This window comes from Simochromis diagramma, unplaced genomic scaffold, assembly GCF_900408965.1.
Source record: "Simochromis diagramma unplaced genomic scaffold, fSimDia1.1 OVJJ01000822.1, whole genome shotgun sequence".
NCBI lineage: Eukaryota > Metazoa > Chordata > Actinopteri > Cichliformes > Cichlidae > Simochromis > Simochromis diagramma.
This window is the reverse complement of record NW_024387520.1, coordinates 4,778,486-4,798,396: the sequence shown is the minus strand read 5'-3', so window position 1 is coordinate 4,798,396 and position 19,911 is coordinate 4,778,486. Positions and strand designations below refer to the sequence as shown.

General features: G+C 42.2%; 1 protein-coding gene across 4 annotated transcripts in view; it reads left to right on the top strand.

The window, feature by feature from the left end:
- The window catches only part of rtkn (rhotekin), a 55,071-nt gene continuing 35,160 nt past the window's right edge, over positions 1-19,911 (top strand). The window contains exon 1 of one of the 4 annotated variants that reach the window (XM_040019788.1): positions 1-475. In XM_040019788.1, the coding sequence (XP_039875722.1) occupies positions 365-475 (111 nt within the window). In that variant the 5' untranslated portion in view covers positions 1-364. Of the gene's footprint in view, positions 476-12,353; positions 16,934-19,911 lie in introns of those variants that run through there. The other 3 variants (XM_040019789.1, XM_040019792.1, XM_040019790.1) reach the window with 3 other exon arrangements.

Here is a 19,911-nt window from a genome sequence, read left to right as displayed (position 1 = left end):
CAGAGCAGGGCAAAGTTAGGTCTCAGTCAGCTGTACCACATGGGGTGTCACTGTGTCACTGCTGGACGCACTCGGGACAGTGCTGTGAAAATTGGGAAACTGCTGACAAGGAAGGCCCTTCAATCGCTCTTTTCCTGCCAGAAGACCTGCTTCAGCCTCTCACATCAGAAGGAGCGCCGGTGTTTTGGGGTGGTTGCTTAAATTTTTGTGGGCTTTTTTGTTTTTTATGCCAACCTGGTTCTTGTGCGCTTTGGTTGTTCGGCAGTTTTCGAAGCGGCTTCTTACGCTTTGCGCTCCATTCAAGTTGAACTAAAACGCTCCACACGGGGCTTGCCCTGACTGAAGTTGCCAGAAAGCAGAAACGATGTTTTGCCGAAATCAAACAGCGAGAGCCACCGTTGCTCGCGGCTCTGCCCTTGAAATGGAGATACGGCGGGGGAAGTTCAGAAAGAGCGTTTTCCTGGACACATCCCAGGTAGGCTCTGATTCTCCGATTCTCTTATCGCAGCCGTCTCAAACACACATACACACACACAGAGAGAGAAGAGAAATGTTCTGTTTACAACTTCGACTGATCTCACTCCCTCTACAAACCAAAATATCTGGTAGACTTTTAATCTTGCTCCGAATGCGAGAGTGTAGCCTGCTTTGCTCGGCACACACACAAAAAACTTAATTAAATTGCACAGGAGAGCTGCTGCTGCTGCTGCTGCGCTCACGTCTTCAAATTAAACGTCTAATTGCAGCATTTCCAAACCGCTTTACCCGACTCTAAATAAAAACTAATAATGTACCCGCACAGACTTTAACGTGTCTCTATGGTAACTTCCCCAGTGAGGTTGGCTTTAATATCCCCGAGAGGTTCAGCCTTGTATTGTGTAGTTTTGGTTATGATGCTTGAACCTTCAGATGCTTTTCTTTTTCTTTCATTAAATGTATTACATTATTAAATCATTACACATCTCTCTGACATTTTATCTGCAAACTTTCTCAAAGCAACTCACTTTTAATTCTTTTTAAATGTTTCACTTTTGACTGCTGGGCAATACATCCTCAACAATAAGTTGGGAACTAGGTCAAAGCTGTAGTCCTGTGTTTTCCCCCCTCAGCTGTTTGTCACTGGATTAGAACTGCAATTCTTCCTGCATGTTTTCCCTCTTCCTGCTTACAAATCGCCCATGTCAGCATCTGCTTCATATTAGCCACTGTTTGTCAGTAAAGCAGGCAGGCTTAGAAGTGACTTCCAAACTTACCTCTAATTATTTTTACTCACGATCCACTTTAATAGTGTTTGGGTGGAAGTCTTGCCTCTGTGCACCTCTCTTTGCACTCCCTTCCAGACATGCACACTTGCCTGTGAGCCCTCATTAGATTGCATGTTAATTTTAAACTGCTTTTAGTCAAAAGCACATCCTTGTTGTTTTTGGATCTGCTAAATTAAAAGTACGCTCACATATGAGATGTGTCTGCAGTTCTGGAAGCTGATGATTGGGATTTTGTTTTGCCAGACAGGAGTAAGACAAGGGGATGTGTACGTGTGAAACAGTGTGTGTGAGCAAAGAGACGGGGAGGCCCAGATGTAAGAGGATACATAAGGAATGTTAATGGTGCAATATAGCAAACGATCAAGGCAGGGTATTGATTTGCTCTCTCCTACATCCCTGAATCTCACTTGCTTTATAACCGTGTGCAGGCATAAACATTGTCAGGCAACTGTATGTTCACCTGTTGTTTATAATTCATGTCACAAGAAAACACTACTAACCCCTGGGAGGTGAGGCACACTCCATCGTATTGATCCGCAGTCAGATTTACTCGGATCCGGCGCCTGAGGAGCCTGTATATATCATATCTGGCACACAGGCCCGCACAGGCCAGTTACACTCACTAGATGTGCAGCGGTGTTAATGTGGTTAAGTCTGTACAGCTTCACAGACAGGAGGGGATGATCTCATGTCTTGTCTGGTTTCTATCAGGTGGTGCGAGCTGAAGATCAGACATTAAATAAAAAAAAGGAGCTTACAAATTGCATAAACAAACATTCTCAAAGGCACTGTTATAAGAGAGATGAGGAAATAGCACAGTCTTTTTAGTGTGCAGAGCAGGAGTTATTAACCTTATTACATAGTAATCATTAATTTGGCCAGTGGGCTTTAGTGAAGGTTAGTGTTTACCTATTTTTGTGCTGTTTTGTCTATTCTTTTGGGAAATTAAACCAAAAACAGTTGAAGTACTGATAAGAAATGACTAGCAACACCAGCCTCAAAGCTAGCTTCATAAATATTCCACCTTTAATTCTCATTACTTCCTCCCGGTCTCTGTATTAGTTATTTATCAGGGTAAAGACTTCCTTTCTTTTCACAACGACAACAATGATCACTTCCTTAACTCTGTAATCTGCTTTCCACTGGTTCTCATACAAGAGTAATTTGTGTCTCTACCTTTGTTGCCAATGCTAATGATCCTCTTTCAGGAACTTGGGACCTTCCTCTGGCTCCCTGTGTTACGGGGCTCTCTCTTTGCCACCGTGGAACCAATCTGCAGCATTTCAATGAAGCGCTGTGAAAGCACCCTGTTTTCTCAGTGCCAGGGAGTATCACGTTTGTGCGAATGTGCCAGCACTTGATTCTGTTATGTAAATGTGTGCGAGCGAAGGTGGCCTGTGTCGAATTTTTCTAAGTCAATGACATGTTATCAACAAATGAAACGCACACACCATTTATCAAATCCAGGCCCTTATATTCCATCAGATATACAGGAGTGCAATTATGAATTTGCATTGCATATTTTTTATCCTTTAAATGGCGTTAAAAAAATCCAGTGGCAGACGTTGGTGATTTCCATAAATTGTTTAAGTAGTGCAATCAGTTATGCAAATAAAATATTCAAATGTTTAAAATATTGCCAGGCTCTGCTCGACATTTAGATATATTACATCCACGGCAAGCTTTTTTTTATGCTGCTTGAGTGTAATTCGAGTGTCTCTACATTATCGAAACATAAAGGTCCTGGCTGGCTGTCTTGCAGTGTTCTCTCTCTGCGTCTTCTGCGGCATAGAGCCGAGGCATTCTGCTGTTTTTGTATCACAAACTGACAGGGTGATATGGCCACAAGCTGGAAGAGTGAGAAAGCGAACAAGTGATTTGTACAGATGTCCACACTGCAGCCGTCTCGTCGATCCTTTGACTGCCTGCTCAGTGGGAGCGAAGAGCACATCTGCTTTCTCACTCTGATCCACAAGGCCACCAGTGTATCTGTACACAGTCTATACACACACAAAAACACAAACACACACACTGTCTCCATCCTCACCAGCTCTGTTCTTTCAGCTGAAGCCAGCCAGGCATGCGGTGGGAGATTGGGATAGTGCAGTTATTATGGAGGTGGTGGTGGAATGTCCACTGTTTCATTGCTCTGCCGTCGTGCCATGTTTAATTCAAGGATGGACCACACTGGTCCACAGCGCTGTGGCTAATACCAGCTATAAAGGGCCAGGAAGTGGTTAGGTATACGCGATGGCGCGCCCATCCACCCACACTCTTTTCTCAGCCTGCAACAGTGTATGGCAAGGTCTGGGAGTGTGCCATTTCTGTTGGGAAAAAGCTTTAACAGTTTTGGGTTGTGGTTGGCTTTGGTGTCATGCTCTCCTCCACCCTGTGTAGCCACAGGCTCTCTAAAGGAAGTATCCAAAGTGAACATAGTTGTGGCTTTAGTGAAATTTTGGATACCAACTGTCTTTGCTTATCATTTGGCCATAAAAAGAACACGTTAGTCAGCTAGAGAAAGGTTTATTTGTTTTGTTTAGTTTTTTCTCATTTATGACCTTTTATCAGTCGAAACTGTTGCACCTTGGTAATATTTGATCTACTTTGGAGTTACAAACCAGTATGTTTTCTCCAGATGTTTAAACGTGTGTTTTATAGTTCACAGAGGCAGCGGCCTCCAAGTGCCGCTTCTGGTGTTTCATGTGGCCTGGCAGAAAACTGTGACCTCTTTATGTAAGCATATATCTGCCTGAGAGCACACACGAAGGGAGAGAGGTCGCGTAGATGTTGTCGGGAAAAACACTTTTTGCCAACAAAGACAAAGCACCCCAAGCCGTGCACCCGCTGAGTGAAGACTCACTTTGAAGGAATGCTGAAAGTCTCACATTCAAGGCAGGCCTGTGTACCAAAACAAAACAAAATAACAATTGGCTTATTGCGCTGCACTGTAGCCAAAAACTAAACACTGTTCTGGGGCGTGAAATGCCTGGGAAGGGACTCAGAGGCCTGAGCTTTCTGAAGACTGGATGCACTCCGCTTTCCTGAATTCTTGAATAACTGCTTGAAGACTGCCCTACATAGAGATATGTGCGCGTGTGTGTGTGTGCGTGCATGCGCGTGTGTGTTTCACATGTGTACCCTCAGGGCTTTCTCGCATTTTTAACACTGCAGGGGTACAGGAGAGATGCCAGGGAAAAGTTTAGCCATTGTGAAACCTCTCTTCTTAAACAAAGCTTCGCCACTGGAGCTGTCTGCTGGGAGACTTTCTGGGTTTGATGTTTTAACCAGTAAATGTTTAACTTTTCTTTTCTTTTTTTTTAATGGCGACGTCATTGCGGAGGACTTTTCCCACGCAGCGTCTGTGAGCTCGCACAAATTAAAATTGTTTAATCTCGGTTTCGTCGAGCCTCGGGTAAAATTCAACCAATGGCCTGCCATTGTTCCCCGTGGTAATGGCTGGACTGTTTGCCTAATGTGTTTGGTGATAGTGAGAACAAAGCTTTATTCTTCAAATAAAGTATTAAATAGATTCTAACTTCTTTCACTGTTGAACTCAACCCACGTGCCAATTTCTATTATTTTCATGCAGCAAGGCAAGGTTATGCTGTGGTTTATTATTTAACACAACGATCTGTTGTTTGGCATGAAAACTCACATCAACAATTCTTAATGTCTTAATAGTGATTTGAGTCTAATTTATTCATTTACTCAGTGAGTGAGCTATTCAAAGAAACAGCTGACAGTCACCTCGTAGTCTAGGTGTGTCTACAAAAGCCCTTAAGCTCTTGTATTGACAGTATAATATAAACTAAATTGCCATTGCAACACTGACTCAGTTGTTTGAATTTCATCATTGCTGTGAGTCTTTACATTTGCCAAGGGGAAAAATATTGTGTTACATATAAAACAAAATGTACAGTACACCTGTTTGTTGGAGTTTCTGTGACCCACAAACATGCACGCATCATTAGACTCAGAGATACAGAATGTCCTTGTGTGCTGGCAGCACTTTCCTCACAGCCTTATCTTATCTATAAGGCCCATTGGGTGGATAAAACTTTTAATGCTTGGGTTGCAGAGATGGTTAGTCTCATGATGGTAAAAGATAAAACTACATTTCAGGGTTATTGTGGGGACTTTTCATTTTTAGGCAATCAGTGTTAGCGCACTACTTTTTTACCCTCTATTGTGGCTTTGTTACAGTATTCTAGTTCAGTGATCTACTTCCAGCTTCTTGCTGCTGTGAATGGAAAGTTAGGCTGCCTTTGTGTAAGGACATAAGTGCTCTGGTCTTGCTGTGTGGTTAGTGTCTCTATTTGGCAGCTGGTGTCAGGGTGCAGTTTAACAGCTGAGGGTCTGCTGCTTCTTATGTTGCAAGTAAACCCCACCCAAACACTGATATGCGCTTTTGCACATTAAAGGGTTTTGTTGTGAACAAGGCGACAAGGACCGATAGCAGAACAGGCGTGTAAAATATACATATAGGCACATAGAGGAAGTGAGTCACACTTACAGCCAGTATCTAGTTCACACATGTCTGTACATTGTGAAGTCCCTGCCTACCGTACCAACAAGTATTATGAATGAAAGCTTATGTTTTAAACTTGCTGTTAATCATTCATGTGATCATTCGGTCATCCCCTGCCTCATACGCATACACAGACACACACATACAGACAGTGACTAAGCACCAGTGTCTCTCTGAGTAAGGTCCATTGCATATTCTCCTTTGTTCACCCAGCATACGCTGTCCTGTGTAAGGCTGTCACTGGCAGTGATTTGGTTAACAGACAGACAGAGAGCTAAGTATTGAAGGCTTAATCACTGGATACTTTCCCACTCTCCCAGATGGGAAACTTCCTCCATGCATCATCAGAGCTGTCTCACTCAGTTACTACCTCAGTTAGTGAGGTGGATAAAGCTTTTGAGTCAGAGTAACCCAGACTTGTTGCCATACAAGTCCCTTCTTGTCTCCATCCTCTTGTAATATTGGGAAAGAGGGTAATGTTACAATGGAAGGATTTGTGTTCGTCCGTTGTTGTGAACTAAGCTCACGTATACAGTATGAATGGCTGCGACATGGCATTAAAGAAATATGAAATGAACTAGAATAGGCTCTGAATAAGGTAGTAGAACAGCGCTGTGTGATTTCCTCTGGATTGTATGACAGAAATGGTAAATTTAATGGAATGTAGAGCAGGTAAACCCTTTGTTCTGTATCCGTTTGCCAGTCCTTGTTCTTCTAATTCTATCATTCCTAACACCTTCTTTCTCCCAAGAGCCATATTATGTGGGCCACTCCACTGCTTTCGGGCTCAGATCCCCTGATGAAACAGGGAAATGGGTCCATTTTGACACATACTTCAGGGCTAACCCACTTTACTGATCCAGATTCTTTACTTATGGAAAGCCACAGACGATTAATATTTGGTTTATGTTCCTTTAGTCTCTGTTTTTTAAATTACATTTTTTTTTTTATTATTCAGCCAACTTGTTCAGCCAAGCTCAAACACACTGCACAACATCATTTGACTGTCTTATGTTAGAAGTATCTTCTTCCTTCTAACACAAGACCCCCACTGAGTACAGCTTTGTTAAACATTGACAAAAAGACACACATGCACACCCAAATTCCAACGTGCGGTATCATTTACAGTCCGAGGCACTTGTCGTCAGCCCCTTTTATTACTGAGGGCTTAGAAACATGAGCGGCTTTGTCTCCATGAAGAAAAATGCCATTCTCTGACAAACATGCTGTGCTTGAAATAGAAATCTTTGTAGATGTTGGCGTTTGTATGTCGCGGTTGGAATTTGGGTTTATGAAATTATAAAACCCCCGAGGTTTGAGGTTTCCTACATCTTGTATGGCCCTAGAAGCCAAAGAGGGCAACAGTGAGGGAAAAAAACCTCACTTTGCACGCTGTGTGGGTTCATTGCAACATTTCATATTTTAACTTTAGCCTGTAACTTCACCAGGGACAAGTCATTAACCTTCAATTCCACACATTCAGTAAGGCTGAAGGATATGGGGCATGTCTATGTCAGCCCACTGTGCTACACCTTTTTCTACAGCTCTTTTTGTTCTGGTCTTGTCTTTCATTTCTTTTTCTGCACAAAGAGGCTTATAACCACCTAACATTAATATGAAATAGATAGAGTCAGGGCCTCTCTTTTATACAGGGGAACGCACAGTGAAAGGAATCAATACTGAGAAATGTTCAGAGGGGCAAGCGAGTGTGTTGTGCATGCCCGTTCCTGCACTGATCCAGGCTATTGTTTTCATTTTGTGTAATCTCACTGAGATACAAAGTGATGTGGTCAATTAAATGACCGATTGCACCCTACGGTGAACGGCATGTAATAACCGATAAACTGTGGATGTTTCAGAGGTAGGTATTGTGTTGCTCTTTGTACCAAATAATTTAGTGCGGCGTTGGTTCTGAATTCACAGCCGCATCTTAAATTTGTTGCAGCGCAGCCTAATGGGGAGTTCTCTGAATGTTACCGTGGAGAGGAGAGGGCAAAGGGGGCACAAGCGCCAGCGATGTTCTCTGTTTTGTTGATGCCAAGCAGGTGTTTGACTTTATGAGAGCAGATGGTTCTACTATGCATGTCTGCTTTCCCAGCATGCTGCACAGTGTACAAGTCCCTGCCAGCATGCCTGCGTCTTAATGTGTGTGTTTACTGGGCCCAGTGGCAGACGGTGCACTGTCACATATTGTAGTAAGGTTGGGTTTTTTGCTGATGTCTCAGCACTTATTTTCTGTGGTCTGTCCCTGTGTTTTTTCGTTATTGCCTACCTCAAGGAACGAAAGCGATCATTGTAGGTGTTCACTCATGCGGATTTTTGATGTTTAATTATGCATGCCGTCAGATATGAATGATACTCTGAATACCTTTGTGACTATACCATCAAATGTGAGCCGCATTTCGATGTGAAAAAGCACTTGTAGTGTCAATCATATTGCCAAAAAGATATTAGGTAGAGCAGATCGAATGCCAGTTTGCATCGTTTGACAGCAGTAAAATAGGATGGCCAATCAGGGCTTCAAAATGTCATAACAGCACAAAGGAAAAATCAGTCAAAAACTGCCTTAAAAGTATTTCACAGCATGCAGCCATCTGATACACCTTTATAGTAGTGTTCGTGGTTTTGTTGGACTTTTCTTGTACGTCACACTGAAATACACTGCAATCAATCAATCTTGTGATTAATTGTCTAGCCAGAAAATGAACTTTTCTGCTAATTACAGCTTCACAGATGCTATGATGTGCTGTTTTATGTTTCATAGTTAATTTAAGAAAATCAATTGGAGGCATTGTTTGAACAAAAGGGTAATTTGAAGAAGGCACTTAGAGTTTGAAGAATTCTTATGGAAGATTCTACTGCACTGCTCAAAACAGTCAGTTAAACTTCATGGATATTGATCTGGTCAGTTAAGTAGCAGAGGGGGTTGTTAATCAGTTTCAGCTGCTTTGGTGTTATTGCAGTTAACGATGGGTGAAGTCGAACAACAATAGGGCAATCCCCAAAGCAGGAATTGTTTTACAGGTCAAGATTACTGGCATTTGTTCCTACCTCATCTTTTCATTTGACTAGTGTCAGTGTCACTACTTGTAGCATAAGGTGATACCTGGACCCTACAGAGGTTGCACACAATCCTCTAGGACAGAACATCAACATTTGTCATTGCCAGACGGTTTGCTGTGTCTCCCAGCACAATCTAAGAGCATGGAGGAGATTCCAGGAGAGACGGCAGTTGTTCTAGGAGAACTGGACAGGGCCGTAGAAGGTCTTTAACCCATCGGCGTGACTGGTGTCTGCGCCTTTGTGCCAGAAGGACCAGCATGAGCTCGGCCAGAGCTACAAAATAACCTTCAGCAGGCTACTGGTATGAATGTCTCTGACCAGACAATCAGAAACATAATTCATGAGGGTGGCCTGAGGACTCAGCATCCTTTAGTCTTCCCTGTGCTCAATGCCTGGCACCGTGGAGCTCGACTGGCATTTGCCATAGAATACCATAATTGGCAGGTCCATCGCCGACCTCCTGTGCTTTTCACAGATGAGAGCAGATTTATCCTGAGCATATGTAGCAAATGTGAAAGGGGGTGGAGAAGCTGTGGAGAAAGCATCATGTCCAGCATATTTCTTTACTTAGATTTCTGGCATGTCTTTAAATTCTGTAAGTTGAATGAACCTTTCCCTCAAATTATGTGACATCCTTTTCTTCTTAAAACATAACCCAGTTCATATCAGTATAGATATCCGGCATGATTGTTTTCCCCATTGACATCTGATGTGCTTCTAAACAGTGTATTTGCTGAACTTAGGTTAAATTAATACTTCACTAACTGAAGAAAAAAACGCAGTACAAAATCACCGATGTGTATAAAAAAAATTAAACCCAACATGTTGTTGGTTTTACATAAAGGGCACATTATGCATTATTATCTTTCTGTGCCTGTGTCCAAACTCAACCCTCACTGCATAATTCCCCCGAGTACAATGAGCCAGCCAGTCAGAAAACCTAAGAAATGCTAGTGGCTGCAAGATAAATAATTTGCACGGTGTCATGTGAATATGAAAGAAACATTTTTATCAAGAAGTTAATTCCAGTGCTGAAGATTATTTTTTGAATATTCTGAATCGAGGGGGGAATTTATAAACAACGAAGACCTTCAGTTCGTACAAGGTAATGCTGCCTTTCCATACCTTTTTGATTAAAATGCCACATTAGGTCCTCTCCCTCCTTGTTCCAAGCTGGCAAAAGTATTAAACCTAGCATAAAGATGCAGTGTTTGTTTGATTTGTAGTTTCCTGAATGTCTCCTCTGCAGGTGTTTAGTCTTGTATTGTTTCTGCAGATGTTTCAATTAGTGGCTCTTGCTTTGGTTTTTACCCACAAACAAACAGCACCTTGGCATTAATCAGTGATAAAAATAAGTTTTATAGTCCAGCAGGCATGACATCATGCCTAATAAAACTACAGGTTTTCAACCTTTTGTTTTTATAATCTTACTGTTTATATTTGGAAACATTGTCCTCTTTACTTCTTTTTCTTTTTGAACTTCTCGTGTCTGTGAAAGTCATCTTTGTCACGTCTGGTTTTAGTTGGAAACAAACAGGAGCTTTTTTACATCCTTTTCCCTTTTTTTTGTTGTTCTTGTTTTTTTTTTTACTTCCCCAGATTAGAGGCTTTTAAGTGCACCACACAGACATCAAAGCTTTTTCACTTCAGGCTGTGTGTAACCATTATTTCTCTGTGAAGTACTCTGTAACTTGCACTGTTAAACGGTGTTTCCCTCGGCGGCAAATCTTGCTGTTGCAGCTGCTTAATCTGCAGGGGGAGCCATTGTTCCATTTCACATTGCACAGCTGCTGAGCCACGTCTTTCTCCTTCCCTTCACAATTTTAAATGTTCACTTTATATTCATGTTACGGTCATGAATACTAATTTTAGAAAATCATTCACATTTATAAAAAAAAAACGTAAATGAATTGCCTTGGTGTACACATCCTCCCTGAGCCACACACATGTCCTTGTATATTGCACAGCCTGCACCCCCGAGGCAAGAAATCAATTGAGATGAATTTCCTAACGAGAGAGTTCCTCTTTCACTGAGATGTCTGGTCCTTCAGAGTGATGAGATGCTGCAGTCTCCTGTGACCAGCTGAGCTAGCGTTCCTGAAAGTCAGCAATGATTCTGGGGAGCAGCCAAACTGCCGCTGAACTGCTGAACTGTCTCTATAGTCGTCTGTATTAGAGTCTGTTTTTCTTTCACAGCTATCAGTAAAATGGGTGATACTGAGAAATAAGATCAGCCCTCCAACTAAGCACTTAAAACACTCCCTGGCCTACTACCCTGACTTAGGCAGCCTCCTCGCCCAGATCTTGTATGCTAACCCATGGGTTCGGGTGAAGGCATCCATTACAGTATGGGATTTCCAATGAAAGAAGAATATCTGTTGCGTGATTTGCAGCCGGATGTCTGACTTTTCATCTTCAGCGTTGCACACATCACCACAACATCCCCTTTACCTAACCTTAAAGTAGAAGCTCCATCATTTGGACAGATTTCTTATTAAGTGTATCACACTTCAAGCCGATACACCTAATAACAAGCTAGGCTGTTGTTGCGATTTACAATGTCATTACACCGTCTCTGCGCCTGAGTTATGACTCTGTGGCTGTCGCCGCAGGTTTTTCATGCTCTGTAACTGAGAACTGACCTCTGGAGGGGGTTTCCTTATGAAATGTCTGGTTTCACAGCTCATCACGCACGGCTCTCATCATGTTGAGCAGCGTCTGCCTTAAACTACCCTAACACTGCCAAGTAATTGAAGTCTTGTGATATTCCAGTCTGTTGAGTCAGATTTTCTGTTTCTGTGCGCCTGTTCTTACTTTGATCAGAGCATTTTTTTTTCCCTCACTGTGTGCAATCACAAAATATTTTAATTGTATCTTGATGTAAAACAAAAAAAAACCTTCACCTTTGTGACCTTTTGTGTTAAATGTTGGTGCACAGCGGCTGATTTGGTGGTCTGGGAGGTCTTTTTTTTTTTCTGTGTGACCAAAAATCTACTTGAACGTGTGAAAAACGTCTGTAACAATCCCGTTTCATTTTAACAACAGTATTTGCGAGCATGATCAAAGGCACTTGTCTAAATTTGGAGACCATTTTTCTTACAACTTGTTTATATCTATTTATGTCTAGATGTGCATTTGTGTATGTAAGCGTGGGTTGCTGTCTGTGTACCTGTGTGTAATTTAAGCGAGTGGGAGTCGTGGTGGAGTTCAGATTTCAGATTTGGTTTTGATGATAGTCAGACTTCTTTGTTGTGGTTTGGGGCACGGCTGCCTGAGGCCCTCGTGTGGTTCCCTGCCCTGTTCTGCCGCCACACTGTGCCTCAGACCAAAGACAGCATTTAACTTTTTACATAAAGAAATAATCCAGTTACTCATTAATGCTGATTAGAAGTTTAACATTACATTTGTTTGAAAATCACCAGTATGATTATTTTCTTTACACTCTTTTTTTTTATCTCCCTAATATTATTTTATATTTATGGATTGCTGGTCTAAACAATAGGAATACTCTGTGTTCAGATTTGTGGGATCTGCCGATGATGTTTTATTACAACATGTCTTTCTGCTTTTTGACATTTGAAAACATTTGATTAAGGATAGTTACTGAATTTTGGAAAATGTGACATTGTTGCTATTTAACAGACTCTCCCTTTGGACTCCAAGTGAAATTATTTGAACAATCAGGCTTAACTGGTAAATCTGTTGATTACGTTTCCTGTGCCTGTAGTTTCCAAATTACTGTTGCAGAGAGGAAAGCATGCTAACATGCCATATTTGCTGATCATTTTGACCAAATGATGCGAAAGCAAAAGTGAAGGGACAGTGAAGGTGATAAAATAAAAAAAAAAATGTACATGAAAGTCTAAAATAAGGGTAAAAGGTCACTCCTGGGTGAAACCTGGGTTTTTGAATTGTGCCACCAAACCCAGCCCTTTCTGTCATTTATGCATGTGGAAGGTTTTTAAAGATTAAAACAATAATAAATCCGTCTTTAAGCCAAAGTACTTTTTTTTCCAACCTATACATGCACACTGCCGTTTTGCATTGTTATGTTTTTCTAACATAACAAAGTGTCTCCAGTATGTCTGTCCTACACAATAACATCAACCTCTTGTTTCTTTTCTTTCTCGCTAAATTGAAAAGCACCTCTGACTTCAGATTTACAGATGGGTGTCATGTTAAAGTGGAGAAAAAGACTTGTCCAAGTTGCACAGTTAAATTCTAAAAGAACAGCCCCACCATTGTTGTTTCGGCTAGATTCATGTATGCTAACCCAAGCAGTTGTGTCCCGAGCAGTTGCAGTGCTGACGGACAGTTTCGGTATATTATACAGCCAAGCGCCCAATAAAACCAGTTTGTGTTACATGTTGATGTCTCTCTGCTGTCAGACAGCCGAACAAGTAAAAAACAGTGGCTGAACCATGCCCATTAAAACGCCTGTTAACTAGCTCTCACCTACTGCCATTTTCCAAGCTGCTGCTCTTTTATTCTAAATCCTGATTTGAATCCTGTTTGCCAAGTCACCACTCACTAAAGTTAAAAACAACAGCTGTGCTGTGGTTTTGACTATATTTACACAATACGTTGGAAGCGACAGAATCTTTCATTCAGGTCTGTTTCCTCTGTGGTCATCTGAACGTGCTGCTGCTGCGCTCTGTCACTCACAGACGTGAAGCTGAACGGACCGTGGGCAGCAGCACTTCTGCTGGAATTAGAACTACAGACAGTGAAACAGCCTGTTTGGAGCAGAGCTAAAATCAGGTTTATTATAGGCCTGGCAGAATGAAGGATCTGTCTGGTATCCTGAGCTGAAACTTGAAGTGCACATTGTGGAGATATGTGGGGCAATCTTATAACTTGTTAAAGCAGGTATAACAGCTTTTCATCCATCCATCTTTCGGAATTGTTTTTCCAACGTGAGGTAAGATGCTGGGCACATTCTGGACAGGCTGCTGGTCCATCACAGGGCACAGGGCAGGTATAATATTTCCTGTTTAATGTTGTTTGGCAGAGCACCACCAGGTCACTCTGTGCTTTGACTCCAGTGTGTTTTCCTCCAGCCGATTAGGTGTACAGACAGGAAGTTTTCCATATTCCTCCACACTTCCTTTCAGGAACAACAGAGGCACCGGGTATTGTCTTTAGAGAGGTTCAACCCTCTGTGATTCTATTATGCAAGGTTCAGTGTGTGTGTGTGTGTGTGTGTGTGTGTGTGTGTGTGTGTGTGTGTGTGTGTGTGTGTGTGTGTGTGTCTTCTCTGTTTTCATTAAACCTCAGAGTTGGTGAGGGATTAACTGGTTGTGTAATACATTGGCTCCCTCATAGCAGACAATTAGCACATCTGGCCCTGCTTCAGTCAGAAGAACAGTCACTGCTAATGCAACAGTCAATCAGGTAACTGCTATTTAACATCGCAAAATCGGTCAGGCCCAAAGGTGTCAGGCTTCTACACATCCCTCTAATCAGCTGTCTCTGGCTAGCTGAGTTTGCCCTATTCTCAGTGGCTTCAGGCCAAGATGCAGTGTTTGAGCTGGTTAAACCGCCTGTCAGTATGCCCTGTCATTGAGATAATAGCTGTTTTCTGTCTGTTTTTGTTCAGCCTCTAGGCATTTGTCATAATATGTAAGTCTTTGTGGTTTACTGCAGGGAGATTTACCTGCAGCCAGTTCTGCCTCAGGGAACTGCTGCTGTTGTAATGGAGCTTAAGGACAAACTAAATAGATTAAGTGATATTGGAGTAGTTTATATATTTTATATTGATTTTATCTTTTGTTGTTTGTTCATTCTTTAAAAAAACATATAAAGATAAGATAAGCTGACTTATTAAGTTTGTTTCAGCCCAGGTTAGTACAGTAGTACAGAGTTCAGCATATTTCTGAGGTCTTGTTGGATTAACATTTTTCCATTTCAGCAGCATGCCAGGTCACCTTTCACAGAGGATCGGCTGCATGTGATTTTAGATTCTGAGTGATTTATGTATCCAGTCAGACGCACACACGCTCACACAAAGAGATGCCAAAAAGCACCTCTTTGCATTTTAACTCAACTATTTCTTTTTCCACCCCCAGAACAATAAATCTCCTGTCTTACTGCATATGTTGGTATCTGCAGCAGATTAGCCGGCTGATTTGAACTCTAAGGGTGGAGGCTTTTCTTGGGGAAATGACCTGGCTTACTGCTGGCGCCCCTGGCTCTGCCTCTTTGAGGTGAAAGGGCTTAATCAGCGCTTTTGTTTTCACTGTTTGCATGTGTTCACAAGTTTAGGAGACATGCTCCAGGGTGATGGAGTTCCATATGGACATGTGTGTAGAGAAGAGTCATCCCAAATATCTTGTAAAACTGAGGAATGTGGTGGGAAAACATCCTGTCACTATGTCATGTAACTTTGTTTTAAGGGGTGATCTGACTAATGATGAATCCTTTCTGGTGACCTCTGACTCACCTCAGTGTTAAAGAGCAGAAGAATTTGTGTCCTTTTAATTAATGTGTCTGAGTGAGTAAGTAGCCTGCAACGTAACGCCGGTTTCCTGTTGAGGGGTCGGCTTGTGGTTTGCTCAGCACAAGGAAGGATACACGCATCACAACAGCGCGGGCATGAGAATAGCGCACTGGAGAGGAGACTGGGGTGACTTTTGTTTTTTCTTCTACACCGTATTTTGTGTGGAGCAGATTCCGATTGACTGTAAACAGTTTTTCCCAGACATAAACGCAACCATCAGGGGAATTTGTGGCTGAAAGTCACATGGAGTGAAACTTTGGGATTCTCTCTGTTGAGAACACAGGAAACTGCAGCCAGCTGTGATCTTTGGAAAGGAGACCGACTTCTGGCGTGGAAAGAAGCGCTTTATTTTCAAAGTAGGGAATATTCTCGCTTTGATAAGGACCCCCACAACAACAACAACAAAAAATGACTTAAAGAACCAAAAATATTTGTCGGATATTTTAAGAATTTCCTGGAGAGTTAACAGTTGTCCACTGATACATGAAAGGTTTGCGCAGTCTGTTTTCAAAGCAGGTCTTTTTGAACTGTGCTCACGCGTGTGACCCTGATCCATGTATATTGAGTGACTCTTTTGGGATACGTGATATTTTTTTAAAAAAGTTAATCGTACAAAATGAGTCAAATATGAGTATTTCCACTGTTTAAATGTTTCCTGAAGCACCTCTTCTTGAATTAAGCCGGTTTTTTGTGATATTTCGGTGTACATTCCCACTCTTACTCCACTCTGACACTGTAATTCTCCATTTATTATCAGGCTATTAAGATGAACAAAGCTCTCCGCCCCGCTGTGCTTGCGTGCTGGTGCGGTATTTGCTTTATGTTTGTGTTTGCGTTATGGGCGTGAGTTCTGCTTTGGCAGTCTCTCTCTCTCTCTCTCTCCTCCGTTTCTTATTTTTTAAGAGTTATTATCAACACCAGAGGCGCGTCGTAGGGGTTAATTTAGCGCCGAGTTGGGCAGCGTGAGGGCGCACACAGTGGAGTAGTTGTGCCTATCATTCCCGCAGAGGCGATGCCCTTTTGTGGAAAGGTCTCTTGTCAAAGAGGACAGACGGCGTTCACAGTCGGGACACAGAGACACAAAGAGAACAATTGCATTTTAAAAGCCTCCATTCTTTTCCAGCTGCCGCTGGGTGTTGACTGTGGGTGTTTGAGAGGATCGTTGTCGCCCGGAGAGAAAAAGTACAGAAGAAGAATACGCGCCGTGAACGAGTTGGGGGAATTTTATGGACAGGGTTGCTACAGTGCAGTCGATGCTGTCATCCACTCCACCTCTTGTCTGCTTTCCCGGTCCTACTAGGCTTGTTTTGGATGCGGAGAGGAACTTTTACGCGTTGTTTTACGCACTGATTTCTTTCTTAATCATTGACGACTGAACAGGACACTGCCATAATGAACTCAATGTCCCCGGTTCCTGCGGGGTAGGGGTCTGAACTCAACAACTTCAAAAAGAAGTCAATCTTTTCGTTACCTGCCTAAAGGATGCCAGTTGATAAGCACGCAAACATGGAGGAAAAACTGTGGATACTGGAAGATCTCAATATGATGTACATTCGTCAGATTGCGCTCAGTTTGCAGGTAAAAGAGCAGATTTAATTTTGTTATTGGCAATCGCCTCTGTCTGACTTTTGCAAGCTTGTTTTATGTTTGTTGCTGGCATTGCTGTGTCTAGTTTACAGCATTTCAAAGTTGGGTATGTTAGCAAAAGTGTTTTGTTTTGGGGGGTTTTTTAATTAATTTTTGTGTCCCGATTGATCAACTGTGAGCACAACCAGTTTGGCTGATAAATGAAATTCTACTTTCAAATATGTGCTCCCCAAAGTACAGTGCATCCTCTGTCTGCAGTCTGCAGCTGTTGCAAAGTTTACAGAGGGGTTGTTTGAGGAATCTTTCTATGTGACAAACAAGTTGCACTGACGCTGGTGCGGGCTCTTCTTTTTACAGATGGCAAAGCTCTTACTGACAGCAAACAGAAAACAACACTGCATGCCATCCATCTCTCCCTCAGTGTCTCCCCTCCCAACTGGGGTTCACACACAGTCCACAGCTGCACATGTGGGCCTCACAAGTCCCTGTGGGAGTGTGCATGCATGTCTGTATGTGAGAGAGAGTGTGCTATTGTGCTCCGAGTAAGACACAGAAGGGAATCAATCCATGTTTAATTTGACAAAAGCTTTATTGAGCATGCACTATCTAACCTCCATCCTTTTGCAAATCACCGCTGTCTTTGTTCCTCTTTCCTTTTTGGAGGAAATACCTGAAGAATGAGTGCTTCATTCAATAGAGTTAAAAGGCAGAAGAGACATATGGCCATTGGAAATGCTACAGGAATGTCAAAGAGATATTCTAATATACTTTCTTTTCTGTCTGTATAAGCTGAAAAAAATATTGCCTGTCTGTGCTGCAGCTGTGTCAGAGGTTTCAAAAGCAGAGAGTTTGTTTCTCACCATGTCAACAGAACTCTAGTCCAAAAAGTCTTACACTGTGTGACATGGAAGCAATATAAGAGGTGATATTACTCATGCTGTGTTGTACCTGCAAGCATTTGGCATTGTTTTTGAATTTGAAGTGTTTCTTTATTTGTGTACCCGTGCCAAGTGCCACAGAGCATGCCAGGTGTCTGGCTTTTCATCACATAAGGGAAGAAGCTATGAAGTCATGGAGACTGCTGCCAACTCCAGGTTAAGTGAGGCCTGGTATATTCTTTTTTTCTAGGATGCTTTGGTTTTTCTGACTCTCGAACTGTCTTTGAATGTATCATTCAATTTGCTCAAGAATATCTTTATAGTATGTGTGCCTAAAAATAGCTACACAGGTTCTTAATGACAACGTGATCAAACACTAATCAGGGTGTTAGTTGCTGCTACAGTGGCTCTTTTGATGAAGAATGCTGTTTACTGCTTGGACATAGAGCAGAAAATGGTGCGTTGTCTGAGTATTAAATCTAAGGCATTACTGTGGAATGTAGATAACGAGGAGTTTCTGTCTCAAGATCTTTGTGCTTGTAAGCATTGAGCCATCTCGGTTCCAGTTTAATTTTTGTAAATGCAATTACAAGGGTAGACGTGTGCAATAACAAGATGATGACCTCTAATTCAGTCATGTGGGAAAGTTTTCTTGTTGCTTCCCCTGCTTCACAGGGAGTTCAAAGGTGAAGTGTCAGCTGCAGAGAGGCTTTACTCTGCATTAACCTGTGGGAATTTCAGTGTGGTGGATGGCCTTGCTCCATACTTTTGACTGGTAAACACTCAGTTGTTTGCTCAAATGCTCATTCATTCACCCGCCCCCCTGCCACAATTTCTTCTGTGCCTGGGTGGTTTTATGAGACAAGGATTCTTTGACTGAGCTGCGCTGCATAGCCCACACTGACTGCAATTTCAGCTAGCTATGGATGTTTTTTGCTCCAGGGTCTTTCATAAGTGTCCTTTAGGATCATCAGAGCTTGCAGTTATTACATGTGAGCCCTTTTCTCCTCCATGTGATTTTTTTCCCCCCTGCGGCAACATAACTTATATGTACAACATATCTGAGGGATGTAGAGGTAGTCCTTCTTTGTTATAGATTTTCTTCACTGATTATTTCAGAAGAGAAGAGAGCATTTCAAAAGAAAAAATTAAGGAGATTGCACATAGGTGTACTGAGGCGCTGAGGCATTATTCAAGCATTTATAATTGTAGCGTTAGGAGGGAGGAAGGAACATTTATTTTCAAGCTCAGTAGGATGCAACATTTCTCCTCTTCATGTTTTTACAAGTCTGTTAGAGTAGCTGTTGCTACATTCGTGGTTCAGATGTTTTCAATATTCTGTCTCTTTTATGAGGCCGTACCATAGTTGTGGTAGTTTCTTCTTTAGCTCTATATACATGTTAAAAGCATTTGCGTTGCAGGATGCAGGATTTACCCCAAAGGAGACATACAGTGGGGCAAAAAAGTATTTAGTCAGCCACCGATTGTGCAAGTTCCCCCACTTAAAATGATGACAGAGGTCAGTAATTTGCACCAGAGGTACACTTCAACTGTGAGAGACAGAATGTGAAAAAAAAATCCATGAATCCACATGGTAGGATTGTAAATAATTTATTCCGTAAATTAGGGTGGAAAATAAGTATTTGGTCACCTAAACAAGGAAAATCTCTGGCTCTCACAGACCTGAACGTCTTCTGTAGAAGCTTTTCTGTACCCCATCTCGTTACCTGTATGAATGGCACCTGTTTGAACCCATCATCTGTATAAAAGACACCTGTCCACAGCCTCAAACAGTCAGACTCCAAACTCCGCCATGGCCAAGACCAAAGAGCGTCGAAGGACACCAGGAAAAGTATTGTAGACCTGCACCAGACTGGGAAGAGTGAATCTACAATAGGCAAGCAGCTTGGTGTGAAAAAATCAACTGTGGGAGCAATCATCAGAAAATGGAAGACATACAAGACCACTGATAATCTCCCTTGATCTGGGGCTCCACGCAAGATCTCATCCCGTGGGGTCAAAATGATCATGAGAACGGTGAGCAAAGATCCCAGAACCACTCGGGGGGACCTGGTGAATGACCTGCAGAGA